Raw genomic sequence first — 14,099 nt, 5'->3', positions numbered from 1 at the left:
TTTGCTTATGTAAAGATATAAACCTCAGAATAATCGTACTATTTGTATTAAACTAAAGTCTTAATCTCTCAGAAATACTAAAAATCGGTCGATCAATTTACAATCAAATCATACGCATCCTAAGTGCATATAGATATATGTATGTAAAATAATATTGAGCAGATTTAATTATCTCTCTAAAGATTGATTATTAATTTTTGTTTATTTCGCTTCCAATTAAAATTAAAATCTTGTTATTTACTAGGCAGTTAACGTTGGACAATCTCTGGATGAGTACTTTTGTCACTAGCGCCACACTGTTTTTATGTTGTGAAAACTCTTATTGAAAAAAATCGCTTAGGCGCCCTCAAGTACCTGAGATAATAGAAGAAAAAAATCTACAATCGTCAATGATTAAAATACCCTTTTTATGTTTACACAGTGGCAATAGAGTGATTTTTTTCTTTCACTAAAAAACAGTCGTCTGGAAAATGTTGTTCAATATTGTCGATGTACGTACCTACATAATATTATGATAAACCATTTTATGTAGGTTATTATAATACTACCTACCCAGAAAAAATTCTGGAGGTATTTTCATTAAATTTTATAAGCGCAGCTTCTAACACGGATTAATTGCTAAATTTCGGTAAAAATTCTAATACGAAATACCTAAGTATTAACAAAATTTTCGATAAAATCGCAAATGTACTTAGTATGAAGGCCTGAAAATATTATAATTTATGACGTCATAGTATAGATACCTACCTTTATAAAAATGTATACCGTCCATGTGTCTTTATCCTTTTGTATTGTCTTATCTCATATTCCATAGGTGACATTTTCTTTGCCAGGTAGGTAATTAGGTATATAACTGCATCTTACTTAACTCCTGTGTCAACACGTCAGGTCTCGTTGATTTACTTATAATATGTGGCTCGTTGTTATATGAGTATACCTACCTATTCAAATACTCAAAATACACACTTAAATTAATCCCACATGGGATAAACTTACCTACCAGAACAATGAAAACTCAATTAGCCAGAGATAACAGGGCGCTTTCAAAGAAAACTAAAACAAATATCTAAGTATAAAACTTTTCTGCGGCCAATATTAACTTACAGATCAAAATTGTAGATAGTAAGTAAACACAATGAGAGAAAAATTAATATATTTGAAATGTGAGTTCTGAGAGGAATGATATAAAATTGTATTTGAAGGCCGAGTAATAGAGGATGTGATGGAAGATCACGTGGCATATAGATATGAAGATACTGCTCTGGATTTGACACGTGCATAAATAATTCCGAAAGAGTTACCAGCAAGACGGGATATGTTAGCAACGATTTGAATGCGACATGGATGCTCGAACAAAGTAACTAGATTAGTGACTCTGAATTGTGGAAGGATGGACAAAGGTTTTGTAGAAGGCCAAGCCTAAATGCCTAAAATGTAAAAATGATAATGATTTTTATTTTTCCAAAACCATATACCTAAGTGCGACCTAAAATTGTGTATACTTATGTGTAGGTGTACTCTTAATTGGGGTTTATTAAACTCATAAAATCGCATCTCTTTTTCTCAGATTGTCCTCACGTCGATGTACAAATACCAGCCGCGAATTCGCGTGACTCGCGTAGGGGGTCCGTGGCCGGCGGAAAAGTGTTTCGTCTTCCCCGAAACCGAATTCATCGCAGTCACCGCTTACCAGGTAATAATACACTGATTTAATTATACACTTCTCGATTTATGGGTTGGCCATTTCAACACTACCGATTCTGTATCATTTTTGTCCAACGAGTGTTGGTAAATCAATAATAACTTCAACCCTCTATGTATGTACCAAATATTGATAAGTTGGAGAGGATTTATTGAGAAATACTATTAGGCGAACCAGTTCAAGATTCATTTTGTAATAGGTATTCAATATTATTACGAATATTATATCACAAAAAGTCTTAAATGAGCCACCTTTGATGTTGTGTTTATTAGATTTTTATCGCCTTCCGAGCCCTTAAATATTCGACAATAAGAATAATAAAATTCGGTTTCAACATTTTATTTTGAAAATATGTATTAGCTCGATAGGTTAGATTGGTTAGAATACCAGGTTTTATCTGTCCATATAAGTATCGACATAATTATTATCGAAAAAAATATTTTGAGACGATTGACTTCCCGATCCGCTCACATAGTAATTATGTATACATAATATTATAGTACCTAACTGCGGCTGACGATTAAACTACTAATGAACATTGGCTATACCTTAGTTGAGGCATTGTCTATAAAGATCGTGGCTAGGCGATGCACGGATTGTACAAATGACGCGTGCCGAATGAAATATAATTTGTCATATAAATCCAACATGCGTCCATTTAATGTTCTGTTTATTGTTCTGTTTATTGTTAGTAACAATAATAATATTCATTGACATGTTTTCTTTTTCAAGTAAATGGGCAACGTTTTTAGTAATATTTACACGATTTAAGAATTAATACCCCCGTCGCCATCACGAAACAAATTGACGTGTTCACAGCTCTACGTTCGCTCTCCGATTGCCAGCGAGTCCAAAATTTCGTCGCACCTAGAGTTGAAAATTATTTGCCGTTTCACTGAAGTACCGTCTTAGATATCTTAGGGCAGATTTGTGACCCCAAATATTTAAATTTCTGAATTCAGTTCCTTGCTCTAATAAAATGACTAAACCATCGATTTGACTAAACACAGAATTTTTGTTTCAATAATTATTAGTTTTCTGACATTATTAAAAGCTTAAACTTGCACATATTTTAGGTACCTACCTGTGCAAAACGATAAAATATAAATGGCTTTTTATTATTAAGTACTTGAGTAATACTTAAACGCACTTAAATATATTTTGCGGGTAATAATTGAGCCCTATTCAAAATAATAAGTACTGCCTAGGTATATGGATGTATTCATTATTATTATCTACTTACCTGTTTACAGTTTGTATGGAACAAGTGCATTCTACCTTGCAAGCGTAAACAAAATAGTGCATTGCACTTAGGTTAAAGTAGGGTATGTTACACCCTTGAAACTGTCATGTTTTACAGGGAACACGTCATACGTTTTTATAGCGCAAGCAAACTGAAGTTATGTTATTAACAGGCAATACCTACCTTATTTAATATTTGAATAATTATAATTTTTCTAATTGCCAGTAGGTATTTATTGTTTAATATATTAGTATGATAATTTATTTTGTATTTTTTATATAAATAACGTACTAGGTAACTTTCTTTAATTATTAAACTAAAAATCCAGATAATATAATATTCTTGTTTGTTTCTGAAAGCATTGCACTGCTGTAAGTTTTTTCTTCATTGCTTTCACTTGGCACTAATATTTCTTTGTGTAGGTGTTACATTATAATTATTCCAGATTTCTGTTAAAATATCACATTACATTTTTGGTACTTAATTTTATTATTAGACCAATTTTCAGTCGACGAACCACACCATAACGCCAAATTCAATTGATTCATCATCATCATCATCAGCCTGAATCTATCCACTGCTGGATGAAGGCCTCTTCAAGTTGCTTCCACTTCTCTCGGTCCTGTGCATTGCGTTGCCACGTACTTCCGCAGAACTTTATCATTTCATCGATCCAGCGGCCTCTAGGTCTACCTTGTGGACGTTTTGTACTTCTTGGATACCACTGGATGACTAGATTTGTCCAACGATTGTCTCTTCTTCGAGCTATGTGTCCAGCCCATCTCCATTTAAGGCTTTTAATAAACTCTATTACATCGCAAACCCTTGTCTGCTTCCTTATCCACTCATTCCTCTTTTTGTCCTTTCGCGTTATGCCCAGCATGCACCTCTCCATACCACGTTGTGCTACTCTAAGTTTCTGGATCTCTCTTTTACTTAGGGTCCATGTTTCACACGCATATGTCATCACGGGAAGCACACACTGGTTGAACACTTTGCGCTTTAGGCACAGTGGAAGGTCACTTTTGAAGACATTATTCAGGCGGCCAAAAGCACTCCAGCCTAGCTTTACTCTGCGAACAATTTCATCAAATATACATCCATCTATAGATACTTGTTGTCCCAGATAGATGTAGCTTTTCACCTGTTCGAGCTGAGTGCCATTGATGAGGATCTCTTTTTGGCCTGCAAAGCAGTTGAACATGACTTTCGTCTTTGTTACATTTATTTTCAAACCTACTTTGTTGCTTACTTCAGCGAGTTCCTGCATTCTGCTTTGGAGGTCTTCTGAGTCTTGCGAGAAAATTACTATGTCATCGGCAAAGCGCAGATGACTCAGGTATTCTCCATTTATGGGGATCCCTTTGTCATTCCAGTCAAGTTGCCTGAATAAGTCTTCAAGGGTAGCTGTAAATAGTTTAGGTGAGATTGTATCACCTTGTCGGACTCCTTTGCTGATAGGAAATCTGCGCGATGGTTTATGGAGATTTACAGATGCTGTTGCGCTACTGTATATATTATTGAAAATATTTATATAGCGTCCAGGGATTCCTTGTTTTCTGAGTGCGTCGAGTATTGAACATTTCTTTATCGAATCAAACGCCTTCTCATAGTCTATAAAACCCATGCATAGTGGCAGTTTGTATTCCTGGTACCGCTCTATGATTTCTCTGACGACTTGGATATGGTCCATAGTGCTGTATCCTCCTCTAAATCCGGCTTGTTCTCTCGGTTGGTTCTCGTCTAGTACATTTTGCAGACGGTTTGAGAGAATTTTTGTGAACGTCTTGTAGAGAATAGGGAGTAGACTTATTGGACGATAATTTGCTAGGTCTTCTCTGTCACCTTTTTTGTGAAGAATGACAATGCTGGCATTTTTCCATACCTCTGGGACATCCTCTTTGCATATGCAGGCTGTGAACAATTGTGCAAGTACTTCATTTGCATCCTTTCCTGCTTTTTTGAGGATATCTATCGTTAAACCGTCTTCCCCGGGGGCTTTCCCACTTTTCATGTAATTTAAAGCATGGGTTACTTCCCAGGATGTAATTTCGGGAGTATGGTCTTCCGAATTTCCATTTCTCTGAAGATCTAAGTCTATAGTCGTATTGTCAGTGTCATCACTGTAGAGATCGCTGTAGAACTCTTCAACTCGGCTTAACAAGTGTTCCCAATTTCTGACGATAGAACCATCTTTTGCTTTTAGTGCTGTGATTTGACGTTTTCCTATCGACAAGCATTGCTTGTTTTTGTTTAAACTTCTGCCTGCTTTCACAATTGCTTGTATGAGGTTTACATTGAATTTACGAAGGTCTTCTCTAATCTTCCTTCGGAGGGTTTTGCAAAGTGATGAAAACTCCATATCGTTTTGCGCCTGTCTATCGCTCTTGGTTTTCCTTCTCTGCTCCATAAGATTCAATGTTGCCTTCGAAAGCTTGGTGGAAGGTGTAACTTCTGAGCTTTTTACGCCTGTTTTTTCTGCACATTGTAGAATAATATTCGTTATATCCTCCGCGTTGGATAGGGAAACGGTTTCGTTCTCATCTAAGAAAGCCGATAGTGCATTTTTGAGTTCATTTTGGAATTCAGTATTGTTCTGCAGGTATACGCGAGCATTTGACTTCTTCTGCAGTTTGGATCTTTCTGATTTGACGTTCAATCTTATCTTACATCTCACCATCCGGTGATCACTGCCGGTGTTAAACTGATTGATCACCTTACAGTTTAAAAATGTATATTTTCTGTCAGTGAGGATGTAATCGATTTCGCTGGTCCTTCCTGTCGGGCTTCTCCACGTCCATTTACGTGTAGGTTTATGTTGAAAAAAGGAATTCATGATGTGAAGATTGTTGGTTTCAGCAAACTCCACAAGCATGTCCCCTCTACCATCCCTTGAGCCATGTCCGAAATGTCCGACCGCTACGTCATCTCTTTGGTATGATCCAATACGTGCATTGAAATCTCCCATTATGATGTTGAAGTGGCATTTACTTTTATTTTTCAAGGATGTTATTTCCTCGTAAAACTCTTCCACTTTTTCATCAGGATAGCTCTGTGTCGGAGCATATACTTGCAAAATCTGAATGCGGTACCTAGCATTGATTTTAAGTATCACGCTTGCGACCCTGTCAGAAATGCAGTTGAACTCGACTATGCGGTCCCTCCAGGCTTTGTTGACAACAAATCCAACACCGCTCGTGCGTCCTTCATCGGTTCCTTTGGAGTACAGCACATGTCCGCTTTGTAAAGTAATAATACTCTCACCTTTACGCCTTACTTCGCTGAGTCCGACAACATCCCAGTGGATATTCCGGAGCTCTTCTTCAAACTCTACAAGTTTGGCATCGCTGGACAATGTTCTTGCGTTATATGTAGCAATGGTCATCTGTTGGCAGCCTTTTCCGGGTCTCCGGGGATTTTTAGCACCCTCTGCCTTCCTTCGCTGATCGCTGCCGTGATCAGTATCAGGTTGGCCTCCGGAGAATGAGGGCCGGGTTCTAGAAGTTTTTGTTTTCATATGAAGGTTTTGGACATAACACACCACGCTGTCCAGACGGGTTGGTGTGTGGTTTTTCTGTCTGGGTGATCCTTCCCGTAGCCAAAGGTCTCTCGTTTTAAGGCGCCAGAGTTTCGCCTTGCACCCTTCTCTATTAGCTACAGATATTATGTTGCGTTATACAGCACATTATCTGCATTGCCCGGGGGACGCCACGCGGAGGCTAGAGATAGGATTTGCTGACTTTCTTGGACAGTGGCGTCTCAACATTTTTTAGAGGTATACCTATTGGCATCGGTATACATCATTGAGGCCATAGTCAGCCTTTGCCCACCCAATTGATTATTGTTTGTAATATATTAGTACATATTGATATTATACTTCCTACTCGTATATGCACTAATTTTTGATTCTTCATTATCTTTTGACTCGCATATAAGTTATACGGCTCTACGTGCGAGTAAGCTTCTAGGATTCATCATGCGACAATCCAAACCATTTAAGAATCCAAATGTATTACGTACACTCTAATGTCTCATTAGTGCGTAGCATTCTTGAATATGGGTCGATTATCTGGTGTCCTTATGAGGTCTCCTATAAGCTTATTTTAGAACGCGTCCAGAAGAAATTTCTTCGATGTCTTTATTTTAAGACATTTAACAATTTTCCTTTCGACAATTCGTCAGATGATTATTTTCCGACTGCCTTTCTACAAGGCATGCTTACTTTTCATTCTCTTAAATCTCGTCGGTCTCTTCTGCTCTTGAAACACTTTTGCCTGTTATCGCGACACCAATTTTGGTGTCCTGATGAATTTGAATTTACATACGCCTGTCAATTACCTACGTGGTCGCAGCCATGATTTATTCTGGATCGGAACCGTTTCCTCGTGTCAAGCCTATCAGGCACCATTAACGAAGTGTGCAAAATTAGTAAATGCGCTCCCTAAAGACATAGACATTTTCAATGATGTACTTTGCGTTTTGTTTTTGAAACTGTATTTTTCTGTATTAAATTGTACTTAAGTATGTTTTGATTTTATTTTTCTTGTTATTATTATTATTGTTATTATTATTTTCTATATTCTCTTCTTCTCTATCTTGTGAGAGTAATTTTTGACTTATAATGTAAATCTCATGTTGTGTACTCCTTGAATTTAGATTTGTTATGTCCACAATGTTTTGTATTCTTAAATAAATAAATAAAAAAACAATATAACTCGTCAAAAGTTAAATATGTATTAATACAATATAATAAGTACAAAAAACCAGACGATTGCCGCTTTTATTTCTACGTTTTTTCGACGCAAACTTTTGATATTTTATTTGCGTTGAGTTATAAAATAATTTATGTAAATTGGACAAACGAACATAATATACATATACGAAAGACTCATATGACTAGTAAGTAGGTAGGTATATTGCTTTATTCATACGATGTTTATTTTGAAAATAAGTGTATCGAAAACTGTCTTACTATACTTACTATAAGCCAAATATACTTACTATAAGCCAAATAATGAAATCAAAATATATCATATAGTATGTACATACATAATATGCGATACTGGCGACAATTTAACCTATTGAGCAATCTGATCCCAATAATCTAACCCAATCTAAGGATCTCTTATATCCAATATCGGTCGGTTCCCATGGTCGGCGTCCACAAAGGCGTTCGAATAAATTATTCGGCCGGTGGTTTCGCAAAGGAGGCAGTAAAGTACAATCTCGTACAAAGACCCCGCGTGTTGTTATGCCGGGATTATCCGGGGCGGCGCGTTATCCTGGCACAAGGATTCAGTTCGCGCATGAGGTGACTCCTCATAGCTCTCAATTTTATTTACCCCACAATAAGCACGGCGATATCGATAAAGACACATCTACGACAAGGGCAAAACATAATCACTTACGCCATTTACGGGTATGCATATGCACAGTAGCAGGTTTATGGACATGGAGGCCTGGGACACTGACAGATTTTGAGCCCCCCCCCTACGATAAAAAAAAATAATTGATAACTTCTAAACTACCATCAGTACCAACTACCAACGTACATAGAATATCCTGTAACTAAAATTATTAATATCAAAGATGACAGTGATGGCACATAATAGTATTAGTGGTTCATTTTTTGAGTTTTGAGCTACCTTGTAGAATGGTGTCGGATTCTTGTGACAGTGCAGACGACTCGTTTAGGTGTTGGTATCGTTACTTTCAAATGACACCGTTCCAAAGTGATTTCGTCGTGGCTGCAATGCCAGAAGAATTTGTCCATCCTCTGTTGATTGAGCGGTTATGTCATGGGCCCCTTTGATATTAGTTGCAGGAATTTTGGTAGTTCTTTGCCTACTCTATTCGTGAGACATATGGGTCTTTTTAATTTGCAATATGAATAAATAGGAAATTAGTATCTAGCTACATAAGAACTAGCGTAGATTATAGATGCCTACATCAAAATAGACTAGGAAAGGGCGCTGAGATATCCCACATAAGATTGAATATTACGTAATTGTATATCCGTGGTCTTTGGTAAATTTATGAGAAATGCAAAATTTGTCATTTCGACCTAAGTACTTATATAATTGGACAATCCAAAAATTCCAAACGAGTGAAATAATTGTATTAGGTATTTGAGGATTCATGTTATTTTACAACATTTTTATTAGGTCGTATTCTTATTTGTCCGGTGGTTGTTTGTCCGGTAGAAATCTTGCAATCGATTTTTAACTAACTTCCCGACTAGGTAGACATTTGAAACTTTTAGAATATATCAGAACACGATGCCAATGCATTTTTTTAATAGTTTAGCCATTTTTAAGTATAATTACTTAAATTTATTTTCAGTTAATTCCGTTTTGTATGAAAAGTTATTTCGAAAGAAATCCGTAATCCAATCCACTATTATTGGTTGCTAGGGTTCTAACAACTAAATTATTAATATATACGTGCATTACTATGGGAATCAATATGGGTGTCAAAATGACATTTCAGTATTATTTCTATAAAATACATTTTTTTTTGATCGTTTAAGCTAGTCAAGTCAAGTTTATATGATTCAACAGAAAATTTAAAAAAATTTGTAAGTATATAAAAAGTTCTTTTAATCTTGTAATTATTTAGATTATCTTAGAAATTGATAATTATAGGTACATCGGTACATGATACACCACTACATACAATAGTATGCAAATTTAATAGAAGTGGGTGGGTTCTGACAAAAAATGTAAAAATTGCCCTTATTGTGATATAAGTAGAGTTATATTTTATAATAAATGGCGTTGGACTAAAGACTCACTGAAAAGAAAAAAATATAATTAGGTACATATAGAAATTAACATAGTTTTAAAATTTACCATTATTACAATGTGGATCGGAGGATTCTGTTAGGGTTAACCCTTCAGAGGGGCTGTTAAGAGATAGCACTTTTTGATAGTTCAGACGGTAAAGTGATAAATGTAATATATTTATCACAAATAGCTCTTTTTGGATGTTAGGTGATATGTTACAATAGCCTCGCTGTGGTACTTATGTATGCGACTTGATGTAATTTTATTTTTCAAATGCCTACCTACTTTCTTCATAATACGTCAATAGTTGTTGAAACTCCTATAAAACTTGTCATAAATTAACCAGACCACATTTTTAAAAAATTGTAATCATTTAGTAAAGAGTGAGTGAATGAGCCTTAAATTTTATCAATTTCTGTCCGGCGACAAGAACCGTCCGGCGCCGATCCATTTTACACGCCATGCAAAAAAATACAAACACTTGTATTTATTTATTTGAACGAAAACACTTTTACCTCGGCGGGAAAGATGTGCAGACTGGAGACATGAAAGGTTAGCAGCCGTTTTAATTTTAATTGCTGCGTCTCTTTGTTTAAAATTTCCGTCTGAAATCGTCTCCCCAGTCGCCGCCCGCAATTTCTGCGACGCGTCGTGAAATCCGATATTATCATCTTGTTTCCCAGATAATTTCGACGGCGGAAGCTTTTTTTATATACGCGTGCCGACATCAAACAAGTACCAAGGGTCTACCGGTTTTACTCTGATGTGTTTAATTAAAATTATTAATTTAAATAAAAAGGCAGAAAGAAAAATTGTGTCATTCACCAAAGATGATCCAGACTAACTAACGCAAATGCAATTGACACAATGGATCACGTCTACACCGACCTATTTGTGGTCACACTCTTATAAAATTAATATTATCATCAGTAGTGGTGGATTTACCCAATTTGATTATTTACATCCATCTGACGTTATACACTGACCAAATGACTAGTTTCTGACTACCGTCGATCTAAAATTCTTAAAACACAACATTTTAAGTTGTAAGGGGGCACAATTATTGATACATTAATGAACACAATATTACAATTAATCTACGCTCCGGGACTCCGTGAGTGAAGGCATGCTATTCACTGCTTAGGGGCGGCACATTCTGTGAATATTAAATGCCAGTTAACCGTGAGAGCACGTTTCATGGAAATAAGATTTTTCCGACATCGGTGCTAATACACATGTGAGAGTTTTCAAAGAACAATTGATATTATGTTTGTCATAACGTTGAAGACAGTGCATTTTGTTTCATATACTTACCTAATATATCATATTATATGATAACATATTATATGGATATTGATTTCACACAACATTCAAGATAAACAGCAGAAGTCTATTTAAGGATGTCACTGCATCAGTGGGAGTCAATTTACTGTTGCATGAAGGCCTCCCTTATCTCATTCCACTCATATTGGCCCATAATTATTCGTTGCTACGCACATCCGCCGAACTTGGTTCGTCGATTGAAGCGAAATATTCAAGCAATTACCATTTCATCCGCCTGGTGACGTCTATAACATCACATACCCTTGTCTGATCCCTTATTTATTGGTTTATTTTGTAGTCTAAAAACGAAATATTTTACTAAAATTGTATTTTTTCTCTTTGTCCACAGAATGACCAAATTACCAAGTTGAAGATCGATAACAACCCGTTCGCCAAAGGCTTCAGGGAATACGGACAAGGGCGATGCAAGAGGAAGGCCAATTCACCACTTGTGGGTGAAAATACACGCCTTTCAAGACCTGCTCTCGAAAACCGAACAGTAGATACATCCTCAGACATTGCACCCAAAGAAATCACACAAAACAAAGAGCCAACGCAATCACCAAATCTTAGGGTAACTTCAGAATCACAGGTTGAAGACTCCCCAAGATCAACAGTGTCCGTTATATCTTCAGGCGTGTCAACGTGTGGTTCATCTTTCTCCAGTGGATCTCCGCGACCTAGAAGCATCAGTCCTGTCCCAGAATACGCTCACCGTCAATTATCTCCCGGAGAAGCTAGATATCTTCAATTGGCCGAATGGGCGCGTTGCGTGATGTACGGTGGAAGTGTGTGGATGCCCTCAGTTCCCTTACCTCAATCGTCGCCTTGCTGGCACTGCCCTACCCCACCATCTCCACAGTCACCGCCTACCCCCGCCTGCCGCCCACTACCGCCGCCCAAAGGTAGCAGTTTTACGATAAGGGCGCTTATAGGAGAAAACTAATACATACATAAAAGTAAATAATTTAGCAATACCAATATTAGCATTTATATAGACTATAGTTAGACAATAGGTATTTGAATACCTGAATATATTATGTTTATAATGGTTGTTTTACCTGGATACCTGTAACATGCCTTATTATAATGTAATATTATTATATTCTACTGTTAATGTTTCCCGTATTATTTTTTATTTTTAAGAATAATGTCTCATTCAGAATAATGACTTCAACAATGTAATTACCTCAACTTTTTTATTGAAATGATGTTACCATAGAGTTTCGTTATCATTTACATTGGCTTTACAATCCAGTGTGGATCGTGGTCACACTTAAGGGTGTTTTAAATAAATAGTTGTTGGACATTCGCCCAGATGATTGTGTCCATACTTTGGACATTGAAAAACCAACATGTAAATTTGCCAGAAGACATCCACGTCTTCGTGAAAACATAATGTAATAAATAAAATCAGTCAAATATGCCTGCTTCTTGGGTTACTGATTAGTAATATTAACACTTATATAATTTTAGTAGTTGACATAGTGAATAGGTATCCCCATTTCTTAACTCAAGTTAGTCACAACTGCAGATAAACTTGACATAAATAAATTTTACTTTAGTTTTTCCAGCGAATGTTTATAAATAACACATGTTTCATAATATATTATGCAATTTATGATCACAGACAAACACAATCACGTAATGGACAAACCAATTGTTATAATTATTTTAATAGCGCTTGTTTTAATAGGCGAGGTGCATCTGTAAAATGTTCTTCTTTTCTATACATGACATTAAAGAAAGAAACGTTGTTTAAATAATTATTGATAGGTAGATGTTTCATGTTAAACATTGTCTGGAAAGACAGTGCATTGTAAGACCTCGTGACAATGATGTACTTAGATGATTTAATTAATTAATACTATGTTTGGGGATACCTACAACTATTTCTAATAATATGTGATAACAAGAGAAGAGACTAATTTATAAATAAATGCCTATTGTTAATGTATATATAGATACTATTGTAAATTGAAAAATATGTAATAATAACGACCTAGTGCAAATATATGTTTTTAAATGTACCTATAGACTTTATGAATACAAAGTTCCTATGACCTATGCATGTAAATATAAATCTTCAGGAAGATTGCCTTAGAAGGAAATTTGCTGAGCTTTTCCAATTGTATCTTCAAACTGTGACAATACAATTATAAGGATTTCCAATTTAGAAATGTCATGATACCCTCGTTTAAATGTACAAATCTTAATTTTGACTATGTTTTATGAATAATAAATAAATTTATAAACCTTATAAAAATTGCTTTCTATAAATTATTATTCCTTTCCCTAATAAACCCTAAAGACGCTGCATAGAAACCTCAAATTTAGACGTAACATAGATAAAGGTTGTGATGGAGAAATCGCATCTCAAGAAATTAATTTTCCGATATTTCAAGAATTCTCCATTCTTGATAACTCATTAATGGGATTCTCAAGAAATCAAGACATTCTTACTAGGCGTAAATCGTGATTTTTAAAATTTGAGGGTAAAAGAGTTAAGAGTTAAAAGAGCATAAAATAGCAAAAAAAAAACAGGGATTCGTTAAATTTCTTGGTGAAAAAGAGCTTAAAAATAAAGGTCTCATTGAACTGATTTTCTTGAATTTCCCGGTAAAATAAATTTTGACCGAAAGATCTAAAAAATAATAATTTTCGGCAAGATGTAATTTTAAAATAATATCGATTTCTCGAGAAATCCAACAACCATCAACCTCGAATTCTCGTGAAGTCAAATAGGTACCTATTCTTGATTAGGTGCCGTCCACATATGACGTCACGCGATTTCAGCTATTTTTAACCCCCCCCCCCCACACACACATAACCTTTTACCCCCCCTGTCTATCTTTTACCCCTCACATTTTTGACACCCCCCCTAGACGTTAAAAATGGAAAAAAATGTTTTTTTAATATTCATCCTTAAATCCCCATCCTCAATACATACCTATTGTGTTTTCAGATCATTTTATATTTTTTGTTTACTTTGTGACAACGGTTTGAGTTACCCCATCTCCACCCGCCATGTATATGCAGCCGCGGT

At 35.8% G+C, this 14,099-nt stretch overlaps 1 protein-coding gene across 1 annotated transcript in view; it reads left to right on the top strand.

Annotated features, from left to right (window-relative positions):
- Positions 1-11,999, top strand: part of LOC147064692 (T-box-containing protein TBX6L-like) — a 36,059-nt gene extending 24,060 nt beyond the window's left edge. Inside the window, exons 4-5 of the mRNA XM_085957689.1 lie at positions 1,568-1,693; positions 11,403-11,999. Coding sequence (XP_085813815.1) covers positions 1,568-1,693; positions 11,403-11,999 — 723 coding nt within the window. The remainder of the gene's footprint in view (positions 1-1,567; positions 1,694-11,402) is intronic.
- The last annotated feature ends 2,100 nt before the right edge of the window (positions 12,000-14,099 follow it).

Source organism: Rhyacophila brunnea, unplaced genomic scaffold (genome assembly GCF_057557595.1).
Source record: "Rhyacophila brunnea isolate RB1 unplaced genomic scaffold, BYU_Rbru_1.0 scaffold_7, whole genome shotgun sequence".
NCBI lineage: Eukaryota > Metazoa > Arthropoda > Insecta > Trichoptera > Rhyacophilidae > Rhyacophila > Rhyacophila brunnea.
This window is presented reverse-complemented; position numbering and strand designations above follow the sequence as displayed.